Source organism: Pundamilia nyererei, unplaced genomic scaffold, assembly GCF_000239375.1.
Source record: "Pundamilia nyererei isolate P.nyererei 1_Seehausen unplaced genomic scaffold, PunNye1.0 scaffold00059, whole genome shotgun sequence".
Lineage (NCBI taxonomy): Eukaryota > Metazoa > Chordata > Actinopteri > Cichliformes > Cichlidae > Pundamilia > Pundamilia nyererei.
The window spans coordinates 3,319,453-3,341,112 of NW_005187460.1; the positions used below are offsets into that span (position 1 = coordinate 3,319,453).

Consider the following 21,660-nt stretch of genomic DNA (forward strand, 5'->3'; position numbering starts at 1 on the left):
GTCAGTTCCTAACAGTTTTTCAGACAGCGTGGAGCTGCAATAAAAATTGTACTTTTAAAAAAATGTCTTGCTACTTTGCTTTAAGGCAAACTAGTGGTGGCGGTAACAATTATTTCAGACATGTCTGAGCTTATTTATGGAACTGATCACAACTTAATATACTGGCATGTTGCAATCCTGGGTAAAAAAAAAAAAGGAGATGCCAATCATGCACATTAAGGAGGCAATGTGTGGCGAGACAACAGGATGAATTTATTGCAGCAATCACCAGCAAACTGCGATGCTCTCTGCAAACTAGTTGCCCGGGGGAACTCTCCAACCACTGATGTTACGTGAACTTTAAATCTTTGCACAGTGTGTGAGCACTATAGTTAAAGTAGAGGACTGCGACTCAGTCATGGCGATACCGCTTTTAACAGTTAGAACATCAACACAACACCAGGACTGCTTTTACTGATCGCCATTACTTCTATGCAACTAGAGCATTACAATTAAATAATGTGCATGTTTCTTCTATGAAAGTGTTACAATGTTTCAGTGCACACACACGCTGAAGTCACCGGCCCATATAGGTCAACACTCTGCTTAGTGGCACATTTCACAATGGAGATTTTGGCATTAATACCCTGGTGTCCTTGAGCTTGCTAATGCCTGCACTCGTATTGCATAAGAGACGTGTTGCAATTGAATATAATGTGATTTATGCAGCATTCAGATTTTACAGTGTACTTTACCTTGCAACCTAAAGTTTTTATAAGAGTAGTCATGTACCAAACATCAGTTTGTTGATACATTACTGCACAGACCTGAGTTATGTAATAACCAGCCCGATAAGCCGCACTGGCTTAGCTACTGACTTGTGTAAAGGATGGAAAGATTTCCTCCTTCTTACCTCCAGACTCCAGGGCATAGTCCACCTGGCCTGTCCGATCCTGGGAGTAGAGCTTCAGAGCATTCTGCACAATCAGCTTCACTTGCTAATAAGAAGCAGAGATAAAAATGACATGTGAGCCTAAAAAAACAAAACAAAAAAAACATTGCAAAGTAACAGTCTTCAAGACTGAGCTCAACTAGGATTATGTAAATGCAACTGATGATGCTGATGGTAAGCGTGCACACATTACCTCTTCTGTCAGTCCCTCGGCAGCAGAAGCGTGCCGGACAGTTCCGGTTACTGTCTGAACAATGCTCTTGGCTCTGGACTCAGCCTCAACCACCGTCTGGGTCCTGCTGACCTCCAGCTGCTGGGATATGTTTCTCAGGATGCTAAGCTCCAGTGAGGCCAGAGAAGCCTGCAGGTCAGGTGTGCTCACGTAGCGCTGGGACAGCCAGTGGATCAGAGACTCGGGCACCTCGCCCTGCTCCTCTCCGGAAGCACCAACACCAAAGAACAGAGCCTGCAACTCCTTACGCAGCTGAGAGGACACCTGGGCTGATATCTGGGAGCGGGACGGGGACAATTTTAAAAACTCATACAAGAGGATTCACAGAACAAGCAGGCTAAGCTTTTATTGTCTTACAAAGCCAAACAAAAGTCAATATTTGACTTACAGTGTCTTGCAGCGTGTCCAGCTGCTCACACCTGCCCTTGCATCCTGCAACGCCCTGCAGGTCCTGTCTGATTTTACTCAGCTCTACCTCAAGTCTCTGTACTTCTGTTAGCAGAGCGTCATGGTCCTCCTGCTTCACGCCCACACTGATCGGGAGACAGAAACTCAAAATGTAAACCGCACAAACAACAAAATAAAGGGAAAAAAGTGGACTGTAAGGTTTATTTATTCGTCTTTTTTTTCTTGTACCTCACAGGAGCCGTGTCTGCAGCTGAAGTGACAGCTTCTTTCTCTCTTTTCTTCTTCTCATGTTCATACTGCTGCTGCTTCTGCTGCACCTCCTGCCGCACACATATAAAACAGTTATGGAAGCAGTGAAGAAAATATAAAAACAGGAGGATTCGGTTAGCATATTTAAAAAACTGCAAGTGACAAGATACATACTGGATACTATTTTTTCAAGGAGGACATGTGATTTTGTCCTGTTGGCTTTCACAGTGAGAAAGTGCAAGTTTAAATATTTCACATTGCACCACTGTTCCCTTTATACAGACTTAACACCAGGGCTGCATTCTTACCAGCTCGGCTGTCTAACCCATTTTTCCAACACTATACAAATATTATAGTATTTTAACTGTTTGGCACTTAGTGTTTAATGCTCTTTTATAAGTTCTCAGTGGCAAAGCAGCAAACCTGCAGTACATACCTCAGTCTTGGCAGACAGAGCTTTGAGCAGTAACTCTAAATCAGCCAGTCGTGCTGCCTGACTCTCTTGCTGTTGTTTTTGCAGCTCTGCACCCTGCAAAAAAATAAAATGAAAAAATGTAACTCTTGTAACTCTGTTCTTGAGCTTTCAGCACTAACTTGCGTTTTTGGCACTGTGTCATCCACCTACCTGCGCTCTCTGTGTGTTCTCCTGCTCCAGCTCTCCTCGCAGCACACCAATTCTCTGGTCCAGCAAGGAGGCCACCCACAGTCCTAGGCTGTCCCTGTCAGTCTGCGTATGGAGCTGCTCCCTCAGGGTGCTGTAGAGACCCAAAATGTTATCATGGCGCTGCTCCTGCTTCTGGTTACCCTGCTGGACTCGCTCCCAAAGCAGGGCTAGCTGACGCTCGACGCGTTCAAGACGCTCCATGTCCACACTGGAGACTGCCACAGGGGGAAGGACTGGCTGAGGAGGGAAATAAATCAATGAACATCAATCAGTGATTATAATCATGTTGTAGTGACATGTGTGTATATTATATATATATCTCATTCTCCCTTACCGATACTTGTGAGACTGGGGTGGCTGGGGTCTGCTCCATGGGAGCCTCTGGTGCAGGGCCAGGTACAGAAGCAGGAACTGGTACCAAGTTTGACAAGAAGGTGAAGGGTGACGCAGGACGCCACTCTGTTAGGTTTATGGCTGGCAGGTAGGCAAACAGGGCAGCAGTGGACGGACCCCACAACCACAAAGCTGCACACAAATCACAGATAACACTGTTAAATCTTATTCAACACACTGATATGAGCCTAAACCCTACAGAGTCAACATATTAACATTGTGGATACAAAACAGTCTAAATTGTGGGTCATGTGTATAATACAAGGCATGAGATATTTGAATATTCATATTTATAAGTGAAGCTGCAAGACTACAGTGGCTAAATATTTCCTTCCCTCATTTACAGAAGCAGCAGTAAGCAAGCCCATCGTGATGACAATGTAAGGGCTAAGCCATGTACACTACGGAGTATTTCAGCAAGTAAACAAAGGATTAATAAAATGTGCTTGTGATTTACCGTTATGTGAGTAGAGCTTGTGTGAGCAGAGCTCAACCACAGCACAGCCCTGAAAAGGCTGACCTGAATCTGCTACTTGATTTGTCCCACACTCTGGGGATGTGTGCTGGTTATAACATCTACCGCCACACGATCACTTTTTCTATATGTGCTCGCTAAATAGGTTAGATATTTGATAAGGCACTCACCAAGGAGAAGCAAAAGGGGCAAAAGCAACAACAGGAGCTTCCAGAGTTTGGGAAGGCATCTGAAACACAGAACGTACATACATCAGAGCAACGCACAACTGACAGGAGGACATGTGGCATGAATGCAAAATCCCCAGGTAATAACTCAAAATGTTCTCACAGCTCAGGAAATGTGGCTTTATGAGAACTGCAAATGTCTTACTCAGTGCAGTCACTACTGCTTGAAGATTATGAGCTGTGGTCACTCGATGGGAGTGAAAATAACAACATAATAACCTAACTTGGCTTTAGAGAGTTCATAGAGTTTGCTAACAGAACTTCCAGCACTTTCAATTAGATATGCAACGTGTATCTGCACTGCTGAGGAAAGCCTAGGATAAAGCTGTCACATGCTTAATTGCTAGTGGAGGTCAGACCTGATCGTACTCACTATAATGATTCTCAGTTGAGCCTGACAGCTCTTTGTTTGACCAAACTGTGCACACAGCAGTTACAGGGCATCATTAGCATTTATCTGGTGTCTTGTTTCTGGCTGCATGATGAAAGTCCAGTGTTCACTCTCTTTTAACACCGTGTTTGGCCTCTACTACCTCCTGATGAAAATAAGTTCACCTTTAGCAGCTAAAATGCAGGAATCCATCCCATTATATTATTGCACAGTTTTATCTTAGAAAAATCAAATGTAGATATTTTAGTATTTTGAAAGCTATTCAACAGATTAAATGTTGAACTCTCTTCTATTTCTTGCGAGATTCTGAAAGACAGCTGAGGAAGGACGACTCTTACCGGGTTAGAAAGAAGACGTTGAGCAGAGACATGAGAGACACCAGCTGGTACCATCCTGTTGCAAGAAACCACAGAAGTCCTTTGCCTGCCTTCACTGTTGAGAAAGAAAAATACAAAACACACAGAATGAGAGGGCAAGAAAGAAGTAGAGGATGAACATTTCTAAAAAGATGAAATAAAAACAAGAGCTACTGACCTGGAGCCGCCAGGAGCATCCAGAACAGTGAGAGCACCCTTTGTGCTGCCGTCCCTACACCTGAACCTAAAGCTTTGCCTGCTCTCATCACACAGTAACCTGGCTGGAGGAGGCAGTGACCTGCAAAACAGGGTAAAAGAGGGAAATGTTTAATTCACTAAACTCAGCTAAAGCAATAAACTGATCGAGCTGCAACTGAACGATCAAAACATACATGTTCCTGTAAATTTATACGGTGTGATCAACAATAAGAGAAGTGCTGGTTAACCTGCATAAACTAGGACGCTCCACAGTGCCCCCGCCAGTCGGCGGGACCTAGACGACTGTTTGAGGAGGACGGTGTGTGTCTCAGAGACCTGCTTCCCTTTACAGTCATCACCTGTGTAAGCCCAAATGATGGACAGCAGGCACGCAGAATGAACAGAAAAAAAGCATGTGTGAATGAAATCATACAAAAAAAAAAAAGAAGAAACGCAGTCGGGCAAATTATCAAAGCAAAGCAAATTAAAATAAAGAAAATGAAAAACAAATTATATTATAATTTTTTAAAAAGCCATGAGCATGAATATTCTATATAACTCTGCAATGCATGAGATGCTGCACCATGCAAAGCTGCGTTTCCTGACTTAAAGGTCGTCTCTAATTATTTAAGAATTTATTCAGACTCAGAAGAACAACTGAAAATGGTATTTGTCATATTTGTTTCTTTTATTCTTAATTTTAAAGACCATTGTGAAATCCAGCAGCTACTTCACCTATTACTAGTCTAAAACAAGATGCTTTTCAACCAGTAATTTGCTTTATTTCTTGGACCATGGTCAGTCGTGTGACGTTTTTGTGTAAACTGATGGCTCGACATTAGTCTGAGGCACACATTTAAGACAAAGAAACATCTGCAGGTCACGTCGGTCAACGGGCTTCAGACCAGCTAAATCAGTTCACACAACCTTTGCTCGCTGATCTAGACACAGGTCACGCATATCATTAACTCTGTCAATCATGCTACGTGTGAGAAAATGAGCACATGCATGTGTGTGAGTGTGTGTGAGTGCCTGCTTACACAGGGAGCCATTGAGATTAAGATGTGACGCATCTTCAGTAACCAGATCCTTCACATTCATGCTTCCACAGTAGCTCGAGTGAGCTGCAATATACACACAGGGCATGTATTAGCAATATTATCAGTTGTGTGAGAAAGTTATGATGAAAAGGAAGGCGGAGTGTGAGGATGGCAAAATGCACGCCACTAATGTGACGATGAGGAGTCCTCGTGAAGGAAATGAAGAGCAGTAGATAGAAGAGTGAGGAGAAAACACATGTAGTGAAAAGGTCACAGTTGATAAAGTTCTGCAGCTGTGAAAAAAAACAGCTTAGATCAGCAGCAGAGTTGGAAATAAATTTTTTTTGCTAATTAAAACTTTTGATTGCACATTGATAAAGTGGCTGGAGTCAAAGAGCCTTGTTAGTTCTGCTTGACCAGCCACATACTCGACACTTGACAATCAGGCGATGGTTGTTTTGATTTTAATTTTGTGTTTAGTTTACTTCCTCCTTCAGAAACAGAAGCCAAAAGTGTGAAAGTGAAGGTTGAGACATAAACACATGAGGAAGAGATTCTTGAACGTCAAAAAAAGTCTCCATTTGAGGCGCCTTTCTCCTTAAACAAACAAAACAGTAAGAGCTGAAGAAGGAAGGAAGTGATAAAAAAGAAATTATAACAGGAAAGTTTATTAACACAAGAGCAGGTGAAGATGTCAGGAGCTGCGACCTTTAACCTTTGCCCTTAGTAGTAACAGTGGGTACCTTGTCCTTCATATCCATTAGCCCCGTGGCCCATCATCCTGTGGAGAGTGGTCTGCTTTAATAGCCACAGTTGGGATAAACTTGAGGACGCCGCTTGTCTCACCGAGTCCGAAAACGATGTCAAGGCACCTGGTGACACACCGGTCCGCATTCTTAGTGTTAGTCAAAAATGCACACACTCAACAAAAAGCTACAGATAAATATTGGTGATAAGACGAGGAAGAAGTGACATTAATGATGGAGGAGTTTCCCCAAAGATGCACTCGGATAAAAACAAAACAGGAAGCTATGGAAAGAGTCCAGCAAGAGGAAAAGGCAATAAGGTTACACATGAGACACAAAGAGAGTGAGACAGAGTGATGGTGACAGGGCTGCTGAGGTAGAAATCACGAGGTTTCAAATTAGCTGCACACATCTCTAAAAGATCCTGGAGTCTGTTCTCTCTCAAGATCACCAAGAGTCTCACTCTGAGCGGCTCAGGAAGTTGGGACAAACGATCAGAGAGGAAAATGTGGAAATGACGGGAAAAGAATGAAGAACAAAAGAATGTCTCTTTTTGTGTACCTTTTCCTGTTTGGCTCTTGGCCCTTGAACCCAGCCAGACCACACTGTTGAAGAGCACAGTGACTAAGGACACTATGGGGGCCAAGGCTTGTTTGCTGTAGCGTATACACGTGTTAGACATGGAAGCCAGGACACCTGTAGAGAAACACCACTACTGATTACATTCTCATCATTTCACAACTTAGTGAAAACATGCATTTAACCTCCCAGCTCAGTTATCCAAGCAATAAAAACAATGGCTGCATTTAAGTACGACATTTCTCACCCGTCTTGTTCCTTCGACTCCTGTCTCTGCTGTAAATACTGGTGAAAGGTGATGATGTTGACGAGAGGGCATCGGTGGAAGGTTCGGCAGCTTGAAATGTTGACGACGACGATGACGACGATGATGACGATAATAATGACGATGCGGACTGTGTGACAAAGGAGTCCGTCTTCTGAGAGTGTACAGAGCAGTCTCTGCAAATGTAGCCATTGGAGAGCGCGGCGTGGGACTTTGACGTACTGGCATCGCCGTTGACACTTGATAAACTGTGGCTGGGAGTCTGCCCTGCAGGAGGAGAGCGTGTTCACATGTTTATGAATCATTCATTAACAAACACAAAGGAAACCATTAAACTACTAGCTACATATTCTTTTCCTGGTGTTAAAGTAGTTGACTGCACACAGCAACATTAAAAACCTACTGTAGCAGAATAAGGATTAAGATCTTTTACTCTCTCTTGCAAGATTGCATAAATCTGCAGTAAGTGTGCTGGAGTACACTGCTGTTAAGATACATTTTTTGGTATGGAGTTCTGGAAAAGTCCTCTTAAAACAAAAAACAGGGCTCTCCAGATTACAGGCTTTTGGGCCCCTCAGACTCAGTGATAGTCAACAGTGAATATCTGAAGCTTCCGCGAGCATTAATGATAATGTCTGAAAGTGATTTTACGTCAGATGTCTGAGTGGAAATGATCAGTCAGAGAGAAAGTTAGAAGCAACAGAATGTCTCCTGTTATTCTCTCGCACAGTAAGCGGCCTCCATCTGGCTGCTTTAGCTCGCTGAACGATAGAAAGGGAGTTAGAAATGTGCCTCACTCTGTGAGAGACGTTTTTATAGAAAAATGAAATTTGAAACGATACCATCCACAGATCTGTGTGCAGCTGCTTTTGAGGGAGTTTCAGGGGATCTCAGGTGCCCACGTGGAGCAGGTAGACATGTTCACATTCAAAAATAAAACTGATACTCAAATGTCTGAATTAAGTAAAAAAATTAATTAAAAAAAACAAACAAAAAACCCTGCAATTACCCAAACATAAATATTTGTTTTATATATTCTATATATTTGTTTTATATATTTGTGTTGTAATAACATCTTTTACTTGACTGAACACTTTGCTTTACCATTACTTCGCCTCATTTTCTCAACCAACTCAGCAGTTTCACTTCATCCTGTCGTATCTCCACTCCTGAGCAATTATTCTGGGTATGCAAGATTATCTAATATAGGGTCAACAAAGATCAGTTACCCAAGATAAGCCTTAAATTCTTTTTGATAGAGTCTTTAGGAACTAAAAAAAAACAAAAAAACATCTGTCATTTTATTTTTTCAGAGAGGAAGTTCAGTTGTATATTGTGCCCTGTGGAATCAAATTAAAATGCTTAATTAAAGGAGATTTTTCAGAAGTATTCTCTTTCACGATTGAGTCTTTATTGTTATGTAGCTATTTATTCCAACTTACCCCAGTGTCCATCCACATAAGTTGTTGTTGTGGTGGTAGTGACAGTGCGTTGCCTCAGATGGGGCTGCTCCACGATGGCTGTGATCTGAGCGGCATCAGACGCTGTGCTGCTTTGCTGCAAGCAGCTGCTGCTGTTAATGGGGGTATTACCAGCTGAGAAGGTGAGGGTTTTCCTTGGTGTGGCGGCCTGGCTCAGGGATAAAGACAGGGAGTTGGAACTGGACTGTTGTTTTCTGCTCCGCAGCGTCCTGTGTTAGCAGAGAGGGGAAACAGAGCTGTGAGTTTGGTAATTGCGTGGGAATAAAGAAAACCCGCAACTGAGCTGTGGTTTCTTTTTACAGACATGCAGTCAAAAAGTGCTGCAGAACAAAATAAAACTATAAATACCCAGCAATAATCACAAGAGACATACAATAGAAAATTAAAACACAGCTAACAGCAATACAAAACTGCATTAGAAAACAAATTAAATACAGATAATAAAAATTACATGATAAGAAAAGTCCACAGAATCAGCTTAATGTAGATGGAGTGGCAGACTATTCTGAAGCTAAGCCATGAGACACAAATCAGTCTGTGTTGGTATTCAGAATGACCAAACGTAAATAAACAACATAAATAAAGCCACGATCGCCACGCTCAAGAGGTGTGTGTTTGTCTTGTAATCGGAAGGTTGCCAGTTCGAGCCAAGGCTCGGACAGTCTCAGTCGTGGTGTCCTTGGGCAAGACACTTCCCCTACCGCCTCTACTGGTGTTGGCCAGAGGGGCAGATGGCGCGATATGGCAGCCTCGCCTCTGTCAGTCTGCCCCAGGGCAGCTGTGGCTACAACTGTAGCTGCCTTCACCAGTGTATGAATGTGAGAGTGAATGAATAGTGGAATTGTAAAGCGCTTTGAGGTTCTTGAAAAGCGCTATATAAATGCAATCCATTATTATCATTATTATTATTATTAAAATTATTCTTTTACTCTTTGGTTAGTTAAATGTTAGAGTCGAAGAGGAAAAGTGCCCATTGCTGGTCTCACCGTGTCTCTCTCCTGGTGCTGGTGTTGGTGTAGCTGCTGCTGCTGCTGCTGTGATGGTTCTGGGAGTAATCAGCCAGGTTCTCGTTTCCATAGTGACTGGCACTGGTCTGGAGACGCAGGCTCCGTCGTGACATCCTGGGCGACTCGTACACAGGAGCTATCTGGTGCTCTTTCTCAAACTCTAACGCTGCTGTTGAATAGCTGGAGCTGAGAGTGAGAGCGGACAGAGAAAAGCAGGAAGAACAGAAAGAGCGGGAATGTTAGAAAATTGGGAAGGAAAACAAAACTGTTCTGTGAAAGAAGGCACATCATGACAGTTAATTACAAAGAGGGCGTTTCTTTTATCCACTGCATGGGAATCCTTTTGGAGACAAACAAGCCTCGAGAGTGCCTTTATGCTTCAAATCAATACTGAATGGGGATATCCTGCCTTTTTACTCATGTCTGTCCCTCAGTTAGTCAACTTAGAGACACTTTTTTAAAAAACAAAAAACAAACCCAGTCCTTTTTACAGAGCTGTGATGCTTTTGTTCCCTGCAACTGGCAGAGCTCCTGACAGGAAGTGACTCACTCACCACGGAGAGAGAAATATAAGAACAGGCACAGAGTGTCTCTGAAAGTAAAATTAGACAAACAAACCCAGTAAACATCCAAAGTATGCGAGAAGGCTAAACACGAGACTCTTACTCCCCTCCCTGTAAAACCAACTGAAAGTCAGAACACACTATGAATGTTGTTTGCCGTGCTTCGCTGTGACTCACAGGGCCACACCCACCTGGAAGAGTAGGAACTGAGCCAGGACAGCATTCAAACAACTGCAGACTACACTGGAACACTATGGAACTTGCTAATGCCTCTGGGCTGGTGCGAAAAGAAAAAGCCTTAAAGTACAACTGTTCCATCTTTCTCTGTAATAGTAGAGGCACTAATGCTTTACAAGCACCACAAACATGACTGTAGGGTCTGAATGACTCATCAAGGAACTCGATTATAACAAAACCCTCAGTGCAAAGTTTTTGCTACATCTAAAGAAGCGCTGGTGTACTGGACTGGACTCATTTCAAGGCTTTAATAACAATATTTTTAAAATGTGCATTAACATAAAATATTTGTTTAGGCATTTAAGAAAATGTTTCATTCTAAAAAAATCTAATTTTAATATGACACACAAATGAAATGAAAGGGTTTTTTTTGACAGAATGTACAGTATTCAAAAGGCGTCTCTTTTAAATATTTATTATTGCTGATTAATGAGACAAAAGCATTTTATTCCTCCTATAATTTACAAAATAATCAATTAAATATTTGATTACAGCACGATCTGGAAAGTCTGTCCACAAGTGGGGAGGGTGGAGCTCTGGACTGAGCCTCTCAATGGAGGACGGGGAATAAACTTCCTGTTATACTTCAACAAGGAAACTCTGTAAATGTGTAAACACGAGTTTTATGGCCTGTCCATATCTCTTGCAGAGCACACGCGGCATATGATTTCAGAGGAGACTGACCAAGCCAGCAGTATGTGCATGCATTTGTGCACGTTTATATCTTATGCAGGTTGCTCTGTGTCCCTCCCTCAGTCTCTAAAACCCAGAGGATTACACACTCCCACTGAGAGCCAATTAAGTGCTTTTGTCCTCACTCTGCCTCTCGCCTGCTGATCCAACTGGCCCTTCTTTGAACACATGACCACCGGGGCAGTATCCTGCTGATCTGAAATTAACCTATCTTCTAATGCAAAGCATATACACAGGATTGGTAGCAAGGAGAGGTTTCTGTAAAACACCAAAAAGTAAAAAAAAATGTTACAAATCTTTCAAAGCAAAATGGGTTTTAAAATGCTATAATGAGCACTGTCATTAGTGCACTAATTAGTAGGAGGCAAGAGTAAAATTTGAGTAAAATCCAAACTAGAATCAAAAGTTGGAAACATTTTTGTCTCAAATCATTGTCCACTTATGCCTACAGCACTGATATCCCTGAATAAGCATCTGTGCTGTGAAAATGACCAAACAACAGACCCAACAGAGCTTCAGTCGAGACTATAAGGACTCTGCTGGACACTGTCTAAACAAAGGCCTGAGAAAATAGTGCGTACTGTAACACAGGTAGGCTAAATATCAAAATAACAATCAGTTTTCCATCACACCTGCACCTCTTTTTTATCTTATTCAAATTTGAAATTTAAATATTGGGAAACAGCTGCGTGGCAGTCGAGCATTTGCCTTTCCAAATCAACTGCGAGTCCCAAACTCTGACAATTCTCTTTTTTAAAGTGATCCAAAAATGACTGAAAGGAGTTAATCCAGTGATTCCGGTCCACAGCGAGAATGTCTCAATGCCACACTTCAACAGCTGCAACATGGAGTGGATAAAATGTAATAACTGTTGCTTCCAGGTTACATTCTTATCAAAACACAACTTCATTCCTATTTATACAAGAACTCACGCACACACAGAAGTGTGTTTTTCATACCAAAGCATAATGATTCAGGTTTGATTAGTAACGTTTTTGTGGGGTGTGGAAGCAAGTGTTACAGGGCAGATCAGGGTGTGTGCACGAGGAAACTGTCTGCATAGCCTACAGCCAGGTAGAAGCTTCCTAATAACCTTCTGTTCTACCTGGAAACCCCATGTGGGCATATTTTAACAGAACAAACACCATTTGGGTTTTTATAAAAACAAAGCTTTTACCTCCAAACAGAGCTGGTTACCACCCCCTCCTTTAGCAAATTTAAAAAAAGTTTAAAAACAAGCAATTCGTTTCATCGGGTATCCAAATTCATCCATGTGCCGCTCTCTCCCAGGCGGCTTCCACGGCCCACATCCGTGACAAAAATAGAGATGGACACAGCAAAGAAGACAAAGATGAAGAGCCATGCAGTACATTACAGAGAGAAGACACTTCCATCCTGACATTCAGCTTCCTGGAATCTCTCCTTACATAAGACTAAAGCTTTATCTTCCTACACTCAGTGGGCGCAGCCAAACTTTCTTACAGCGCACAACTGCACATCCAGTCTGATCAGACTGGAATCTACATTTAACCAGCTTAAGTTTGCCTTGTTGTTACTTTGGACATTTGTTATGCAGTCGAGCTGTTTATATTTGTTATAGATTACTAAAGCTCAGCCTACAATCAAGTAAAAATCACAAAATATGTATTTTATGTCATGACATTCATTCATCCGGGTGCAAATGTAGCTGAGTGAGTCTGTTTACTATGCATGATCAGTGCAAGGAACTTACAGCTCATACAGGAAGCATTCGTCCATGGGACGAAAGACAGGTCTCCACTGATCCCACTTATCAAAATAATCAACTGAAACAGAAAACCAATTGTTTTTTTAGGGTTTTTGTTTTCTTTTATGACAGTGCAGAAATCGCAGAAGCTGCCAAAATAACTCAGGAAATTGTCCCTTCTGGTTTCATCTTCATCTATCCAGTGATAGATGATCCCGCCACACCAACAGAAAAAAAGTTACTCCTGTGAGATCACCACATGTGAGTCTACACCCCCAGTGCTAGAATTTGTTTCCCATCTCTAAATAGCCTCCCACATGAAGCCTGCTTTGCGTAGTGTATGCAAAAGTATGAAATCTCATCATACAAAATACAAAAGGAGACACTTTGTTGACACCAAGCAAATAAAATGAGCATATCCATTCAGTTATTATAAAAATAATAATTCCGAATACTGGAATGAATACATAAAGTCATTTTTGTGATCAAGCATCATGCATTCACATACAGCAAGTAAATGTCTGTAAGTAAATGTGGCCATCTTCACTACTAAAGAAGTTATGAGGGCTCAGAAATGCTGGCAGCAAATAAAAAATGACATAAATAAAACCCCAAAACATATAAACCCATTAAAAGCCCCATGTTCTCCAAGGGCCTTTAATCTGGAAAATATTGATACCATCAAAGTCATATTTTGCATGGTTTCATTAAAAACACTAAAAACTTATTGCACAAAAAAGGAAAAAAAAAAAGATCAGCTGGGAGGCACTAATTAGTTTTTTCCTTCGTTTTTCATTAACCTTGTTTAAAGTCCAGCAATGAATGATTTAGCCCACCTTGTTTAAGGGACATATGTGAACAGATGTAAGCTAAGGGCTAAAAGTTGTATTATACTGTAACGTTTGTCTAGTTCCTTTATCACTTTTTAACTTCTTTATAGTTTTTATGAGCCTTTATAGGAACGGTTAGCTTGTAAGACATTAAAACTATAAAAATATAACAGTTGTAGTTTTTTAAAAGTAAAAGAAAAATGTCATTTTTGCCAATGGCATTCAGACCTCAAAGATATCTCAGTTTCATCTGCAGGAGAAAATGTGAACATAGCATAAAAGAGATCAAAGCAATTGTGATAAGTGCAGAGAAAAAAAAACAGTTAAACACAGCAGGAAGTCAGCTGAAGTCTGCTGCAATATGTCCAGTTAGTAAGAACCCTGCCCCATGATGGCTACCATTTGCACCCTCTGTCTAACACTAACACACACACAAATCTTCAACGGAGGTTATGAAAACCATTTGGGTTGTAAATCTCAGTGTGGAAACCACAGTTGTGGCTGCAATGCTTTGTCAAAAGCTTGCCAGGAGGTTTATACACCAACACACACACACACACACACACACACACACACACACACACACACACACACACACACAAAATAATAAGAGGAGCATGCTGACCTGATTTAAACTTTCAGAAAAATGAAAAGTCCTAGTTAAAGTCGTCCAAACAAATATTTTGTTAGTTGCCCAGTGCACACCTGAATGTCTTAAGTACTGTCCTACCACGTAAAAGAACCATTTACATATAACATCACTTTCGAAAGGAAAAAGGTGGATTCAGACATCAGATTTTCTAATTGAATTTGTCCAATTTCCATCCGCAATCTCATAAACCAAAATTTCTTTGGCTGGCACTTTAATCTAATCACAGCTATACATTACATCGCTTGTAAACAACACAAAATGTGTTATATGGGAATGCTGCAAGCCCAAGACCTACTGCAAGTTCTACTACTGAATGTTCATGGGTTATTAGATTGGTGCCAACAGCAAACTATTTTAGAGACTTGGGATGCAGTTATTTGGCTGACACTCGTTTCTATTTCGTTTCCATTATTCAAATCTCCTCCCTGTGATATTACAGGATTGTGTTGATTGTGTTTAAATTGTATTCCCCTCAGTTTTTTCAGTTGGAAATTCAGTTGTGCGAGCCTTCGAAAGTCTGTGGGGAAAATATGAAATCAGAGCACAATTGTAGCCCCCTCTGTCTTCCTGTTTTGTTCAACTGAGCCCTTTAAGTGCCAAGGCCTATAGTTACCAGAATCCAGGATCTGAGAGTCTTCAAATTTCCATCCAAATATGTTTGGATGGGTTGGATTTGGCACTGAGATTAGGATCATTTGAGCCCACCCACAGACAGTACCTCCCTCTGCCCTGCTGTGTGGTGTCCTTTTCCTATCCGTGCTATAGGACCACAGTGTGCCAATTTATGTTGCTGTTGCTGCCACGGAGACCGTCCTAAACAAATCTCTGGCTGGAGAGAGAGACTCATCAGAAGCAGAAGCTAGATATTTACCGCGTCCACAGACAGATGCTGTGATGCAAAAACACAATACAGGCCAGAAACAGAAGTGCTTCTTTTATGCAGAATCAAATTCATCACGCACTTAAGATTTAAGGTTCAAATTTCTACTTTTATTCGTTTAAAGAAACAGAAATGTTTGGATAACACTCACAAGAAAAGAGGAAAGCTAACTCTTAAACTCTTAAAAATCCAGCTGCTGTCATTTACTTGGCACTTGTGCAGCAGTGCATGTAGTTAAAAAAACAAAAAAACAAAAACAGACCACATGTCAAAACAACTGCAGCAGCACGGTGAGCAACAACTGTCCAGCTTACTCTCAGTGCACTCAGCCCCACCCTATTCATGTTGTATTCCTGAACCTGGTCTTGCAGAGCATGACTAGCAAGCACAAATCTGATGAGAAAATGTGCTTTAAATGCTCTTGCAGATTTATGTTTGCATCAATTTGCTTAACCAAATTAATAATAATTAAAAAAAATCTGCTTAAATCTGTATTAAAAAAAATGTTTCCATGGCTAGAAGGCTGAGTTTCTATCTGTTATTGTCACATTTATTTATTTATTTTTCATCGCTTATGTGTAGCTAATGTTTGCAGATAGCACTATATAGTATCAGAGTACTCAATCAAGCCTGCTGCTTACGGTTTACACACTTCAACCATCACTTGATGGAGAAAAAGCCCCCAAACAGAAGCCCCAGCCCTACTGACCTACTTCCACTTCTATAAAATATGGAGGGTCTCTAAGAGTCAACACTTACAAACACACCTGCTTTCAGTGCATTTTTCTGGAGGTGGTGCAACTAAATTCTCAGTCACAGCCTGTAAAGTGCAATTGTTCTTGTTTGCCGTTTATCAAGTCAAAAGGCTAAAAAATGTGCAAAAACAATCTATGATGTTAAACCTTCAAGCTTAGAATATGCAGTTATCTGAAAAGGCTTCAGAAATAACAAAGAGGACTGAGTCTACATCACTATTCCTGGGCTAGTCACATAAATATCACCCAACTCTAAACAATATTTCAAGAGAAGACATAACACAAAGTCTGTGGTGTTTTGTACTTCAGCCTTGTTCACACATGCAAAAGCTGTTTTTTAAAGCTTACCTTTATCTTTTCCCCTCTTCTCAACAGTTTTAGGACACTGAATACGGACCTTTTAAAAAGTCCTTCAGCTGTGGTTTTGGTTTGCTGTGTCACTCCTAACAGCATGCTCTAAGCTTCAATTGTATTTTTGCATTTTTATATGGATGGAGGGTTTTTCTGTTTGTTTTTTGAACAAATGTTTGTTTACATTTTTTAATATTGATGACAGCAGGAAAACCCTGGTTAAACTCTCCAGGAAGTTGATTCTGATCATCTAAAACAGTGTCAAAAAGAATGGAACCAATTTTCTGAGGTATCATAATCAGGATTACGGAGCATGAATCAAAGTATCCTGATTTAGAACATAAAAGAAAAGACTATTGAGAAGTCTCTTTTTACTGGACTGAGGCTCACTCTACATTGTAGCAGCTGTGTAGGCACTGGGGAATTCCCCAACTTAAACCTTGTCTGGTGATAAATTAGATTTGCACGAGCATTTCTCTCATTGGGAGCACATACAGTATTACTCAGACTGCTGGGTCCATGTTGTAACAGTCTCTCCCTGGTAAGAGGGAAGCCCCTTCCTCTAGCACTATCAACTGCTACAAAACTTGTCTCTGCTCTTTTGAGTTTTGACAACAGATGGGCCAACGGTTTCTGTCACCTGACCCTGTCCCTCTCTGTGCTATTCTCTTGCATTCACTGTAGGCCATGCACACTCACACACACACACACACACACACACTGAACACATGAAGGGCTATTTGCAAGTGCCAACATTTAGTGCCTCTGAGCTGCAGTAGACACAGGCTAATAAAAACAACAGATCAGTCAACTAGCTAGTCAAGCAGCATAAACTGTTCGCCTAATCCTGAGATCACGGGCACGGCTTTGACTGGGAGGTTCATTAATAGCTCCCCAGCTGACTGCATTCAAAGGAACATGATTAGCGTGTTTGAGCCCTTCAAGTCTACCTTGCAGACTTGGGTGAGGAGTCGAACAAGCTTTTGTACATTCTTCTTATTTGGCCTCAGTCTAGAGACTGTGACTCATGAGACTTATTACTAGGAAAGGATTTCACACAACTTGAAAAGACACCCTGTGTGCCACAATCCTGACCTGAAATCTGAAGAATGTTAATATTTTGTCATTGTCATTATAATACAGTGTCAGAGATTACTTGCTACTCTAAAAGCTTAACGTAAAAAACATCTAGTCAGCCAACTACCACTGTCCATAAATACCAATCCCACCTGCTGACACATCAAATACATAATGAAAACAACACAACTTAGTGTGACACACATTTACTGAAGCTGCTGTTGACTTTGTCTTGCTGGCTGGGAAAGAGCACATGGATCTGCTTAGTGCACTTCTCACCATGTGATTTGCATTTCTGCAAGAGAAGCTGTAAACCAAATGAGGGGTCTTTGTTCGAACTTGACTTTTTACAAGACTCTCTCATACTCTCATATTCAATTGAGAAGCTCCTAAAAGTCATGCAATCACTCTCCCATTGCCTAAAGCGAGGAAAGGCACAATGAAGTTACAATTTCTTGCTCTGCAAATGCTCCTCTGTTCTGAAAGCAATGAGTCGTAGATTCCTCCACATACCTTACTGATGTAATGTCAACCACGCCCAAGCCAGGATGACTGACAAGAAACAAGGTGTGGAAGAGGACCACGATGGGAGAGGCTGGTGTTACATGCATGCACACGTATGGACAGCATCCTCTCCGACAATAAATTCAAAACACCACGACTTCTTCTCTTTTCTTCTAAAAATCATTGAAAAGTTTTAAACTGCCACGCTGATTTTGCAATATAGCGAAAAGTGCGTACAGACAAGACAATATATTTCTGCGCAAGGCTTCCCAACTGCTCACCAAGCACGAAATGCACAACTGAACTGTGAGGCTGACTCATCAAAACCACAACCAGATGATATTTTTACAGCCACAGATTTACTAAAACCTCAAGTTCAAGCACAGAAATGTACTGAGGAGCAAATACACTTAACAATCTCATGCTGTTCTTATAAATGAAGGCATTTCTATTTTAAATGAAAAGCAAATCATGTGCATATTCTCAACTTTCAAACAGCTGAGGGACAGATGGATATTTTCAGTAAGGAAATAAAATGGGATAAAATGCAAGTCATAACCAAGTAGACAGAAAAATTATTACATGAGAATTACAGTTTGACTTCAAGCATATTCTGTTCATGGACTAGAGCAAACAGAAGAGAGAGTATTTGGACAACTCTGATTAAAATGCACCAGTAGGATCTCAGCAGCCACAAATGACATGCAAGGTGTGAATGAAATGCTGTGGGCCTGAATGTTTGATGCTGCAGCGAGAGTACCGCAGCGAGTCTACGGCAGCGCAGCGCTGAAGTCTCACCTGAGAGAGTAAGTATAGCCGGTGTTCTCTGGAGCACACTGTGGTGGCGTGTATGTGTGCAGCTGGGAAAAATCCATGTTCAGACTTCTTTGTTTAGACTGCAAGAGTTAGGATTCAAGGCAAAGGACTATTTTAGCCAAGGACAACAAGAACAGACCAACTTCACAGACACAAAAAACAAAATGCAAAACGCTTTGTTCAGTTTGTCTCTGGCAGAAATGATGAGCTCGAGTTGCGCCACAGCTTAACTGCACTTCGAGTACAGATTCAGAACTGCATCTACATTTTATAAAATAACACAGCACTAGCAAATTTCCTGCCTCTTCCCAAATCAATTCAAGCGCCATTCACTGGGCTGTTCTCCAAGAAAACACAACCGCCAGTAAGTGCTGTGCTGCACAGCCATGTGCGGGCAAGACCCTAATGAGAGCTGCTGGACATTCCTTTTCCTCTGGAATACAACAATACTACTGTGTTTCTGCCTGTGGTTGCGAGTTGGCCAACCTCTTCCTCCATGCTGGCTCACGCTGGTAGATGACAGAAGCTACGGACACCAGTGAAGCTGTAGTGAATGACTCGTCTCTTCTCCTCCGGACACAAAGAAAACAAGCAGCTGATCGAAAAGGCTGGTAGAGACAGGCCAAAGAATGACGATCCTCTTCCCCTTTGTAATAGGAGGACTCCTCACCAGCACAGCTACAGCTACAGTGAGCACTTGAGTAAGCTGAGTATTATGAAACCCAGTAAAACACAAAGGGGTGGGGCTGATTTATAAGGCAATGGGCGGGAAGTCTAAAGCCAAACGGCTGGTCTTCTTAGTGAAACCTGCATTGTGTGAACTGCTGAACAAATACTTCGTTCCACATGCTCACAGTTGAAAGTTTCTCAGGTTAACCAAGGTAAGATTAATGCATTCCAACACAGCAGTTCTGCAAATATTCCTACTTTGGTGAACTGTTTGAAGAGTTGTGTATTGTTGCGAGCATGTCAGTATTAAAGTGGACCCAATGTGTCCGTAGCTTAGATTTGCATTATCATGCAGAATTCAAATACTGGGCTGTGATGAAAAGCTGCAGTCCATCCACGGCCTGAAACAAGCCATCTTAGCTCCATTTTTAAGCCTGCTTTCCGTCAACGGCCTCACACTTGCATACAAAAGGTATGACTGGCAAGTGGGTGGGACTGCTGAGTGTCCCTGATTGCTGTAGTAGGGATATGCACTCTAAATTATATCATACAGAGCCAAGGGTAGAAAAAGCTGCCCGCAACAGAGCATTTAAGCAAGCTGAAGAGTGAGATTTTGGCTCAAATGGATCACTTCCACGACCTCACCACACAAAGCTACATGCAGAGTATAAGGTGGTAGACAATATTGCCTCAGGCAGCTTTAAATGAGATAACTGATGCAATAACAGTGTCCGATTGGAGGTTTCTGGCCACAACAGAGCAACTATTCTAGATGGCACTCTGTGCATGTGGCAGTCTGACTCAAACTTCTGTTCAACAACTCAAAGACAGAGCAGCAGAATAAAACAGATGGCCATTACTGAAAACCCAGCACCAAACTCTCAACACCATAATCTTAATCATGATTTCAAATCCACATCCAAGTCTCCAAGCCGAAAAGCGGGATAAAAGGAAACAAATTCCCAAAAGCCAAGGGGACTACTTAAATTCAGCCAGGATTAGTTTTGGGTTGTTGTTTTTTTTTTTTTCTTTCTTTCCTTTTTTGCAACATGTCAGCACTGCGCTGAATCATGACGCAGGCGCTGAATGTGGACACTCCGAAATTAAATAATAATCTCCCCTACGGTGCATTAATCCACCAAGAGACAAGCTGAACAGTAACAAGAGAAACCAGAGACACAAACACATGCAACACAGTGACACCTTTACACCTTTCCCACAGTACTATCGCACATCTCCCTTTTTATTTTTTTGCTGCCTCCTTTACGCAAACTGTGTGCGACGAACAGCGCAAACAGCTGAGTCCTGTGACTGCTCCAGCTACTGTCAAAACACAGTAATACACTAACACTGTTTACAGCACATGTGTACTCCTGTTCTAACTGTATTGCGCTCAGGCCCGATGACATATCAGCGCCGTTACATTCGTGCTAAATTTAGAAGCTGGATGTATTTAGACAGCGCCGTCACTGACTTACAGGCTTGTGCAACGACGCGCTAATCACACTGCTCATCGTGCAGGTCAACTTGAGATTTATCTGTAAAAACAACACGCATTTACTGATCACTACTAACCACTGAGAACGCGTCTAACGTTTGATACTGTCGCAGATGTAATAAAACGACCGTAGAAAATCAGGCCTAAAATTGCGCACACTGTCAAAACTGTTGGCAAAGGAGCGCAGCGAAGATCCGAATTAAAAAAAAATGCAAACACGCTGTCACTAAAACCAGTTTCTGCATTAATATGATTTTCAAAGCAGCTGGTCAACTTGCCCGCGTTGTTAGGCTCCATTTATGCTGTTATTCTTTAAGAGCGTAATCCAAATGAGTAAGATCCACACAGTACTATCAGGGAACATGCGCAAACTTCTGCCAGCATCCCGACGCGCGGAACCCCCAAAAGGCTTATTTATGACTGCGGATCCACAAATCCTTCAACGCTATTTTCTCACAGAAATACGCCAAAGTTTACAAGTGGCGAGAGACTGCTGTGCTAGTGCACAACAAGCAGATTTCCAAAATGGCTTCCCGGGCGTAACAAAGCCAGAAGGATCGCTGCTGAGCTGATCCTCCCACTCCCAGACCATCCATTGTCGGCCAGAGCGCACACTTTAAATCTATTGGAGGAAAAGCGGCGTTGCAACGGCATCTGCTGAGCCACTGCTCGGTGTTCCGTGCACTGACGGAGATCACGCTTTTGTTTCAACTAGAAATCCCTGCATGACACCTGCCGCTTAAAGGAAGCTCGATCCATTCATGACA

At 41.8% G+C, this 21,660-nt stretch overlaps 1 protein-coding gene across 9 annotated transcripts in view; it reads right to left on the reverse strand.

The window, feature by feature from the left end:
* The window catches only part of sun1b (Sad1 and UNC84 domain containing 1b), a 27,883-nt gene that overhangs the window by 2,621 nt on the left and 3,602 nt on the right, over window positions 1–21,660 (reverse strand). Inside the window, exons 1-19 of one of the 9 annotated variants that reach the window (XM_005734683.1) lie at window positions 21,172–21,521; window positions 18,709–18,806; window positions 9,622–9,828; window positions 8,597–8,844; window positions 7,137–7,421; window positions 6,872–7,006; window positions 6,308–6,436; window positions 5,565–5,648; window positions 4,773–4,883; window positions 4,505–4,624; window positions 4,309–4,402; window positions 3,523–3,581; window positions 2,819–3,009; window positions 2,446–2,721; window positions 2,257–2,349; window positions 1,800–1,891; window positions 1,552–1,696; window positions 1,125–1,439; window positions 893–977 (exon numbers count right to left, since the gene is read on the reverse strand). In XM_005734683.1, the coding sequence (XP_005734740.1) occupies window positions 893–977; window positions 1,125–1,439; window positions 1,552–1,696; window positions 1,800–1,891; window positions 2,257–2,349; window positions 2,446–2,721; window positions 2,819–3,009; window positions 3,523–3,581; window positions 4,309–4,402; window positions 4,505–4,624; window positions 4,773–4,883; window positions 5,565–5,648; window positions 6,308–6,436; window positions 6,872–7,006; window positions 7,137–7,421; window positions 8,597–8,844; window positions 9,622–9,828; window positions 18,709–18,785 (2,746 nt within the window). In that variant the 5' untranslated portion in view covers window positions 18,786–18,806; window positions 21,172–21,521. Of the gene's footprint in view, window positions 1–892; window positions 978–1,124; window positions 1,440–1,551; window positions 1,697–1,799; window positions 1,892–2,256; window positions 2,350–2,445; window positions 2,722–2,818; window positions 3,010–3,522; window positions 3,582–4,308; window positions 4,403–4,504; window positions 4,625–4,772; window positions 4,884–5,564; window positions 5,649–6,307; window positions 6,437–6,871; window positions 7,007–7,136; window positions 7,422–8,596; window positions 8,845–9,621; window positions 9,829–10,260; window positions 10,287–12,312; window positions 12,536–18,708; window positions 18,807–19,212; window positions 19,528–21,171; window positions 21,522–21,660 lie in introns of those variants that run through there. The other 8 variants (XM_005734682.2, XM_005734685.1, XM_005734686.2 and 5 more) reach the window with 8 other exon arrangements.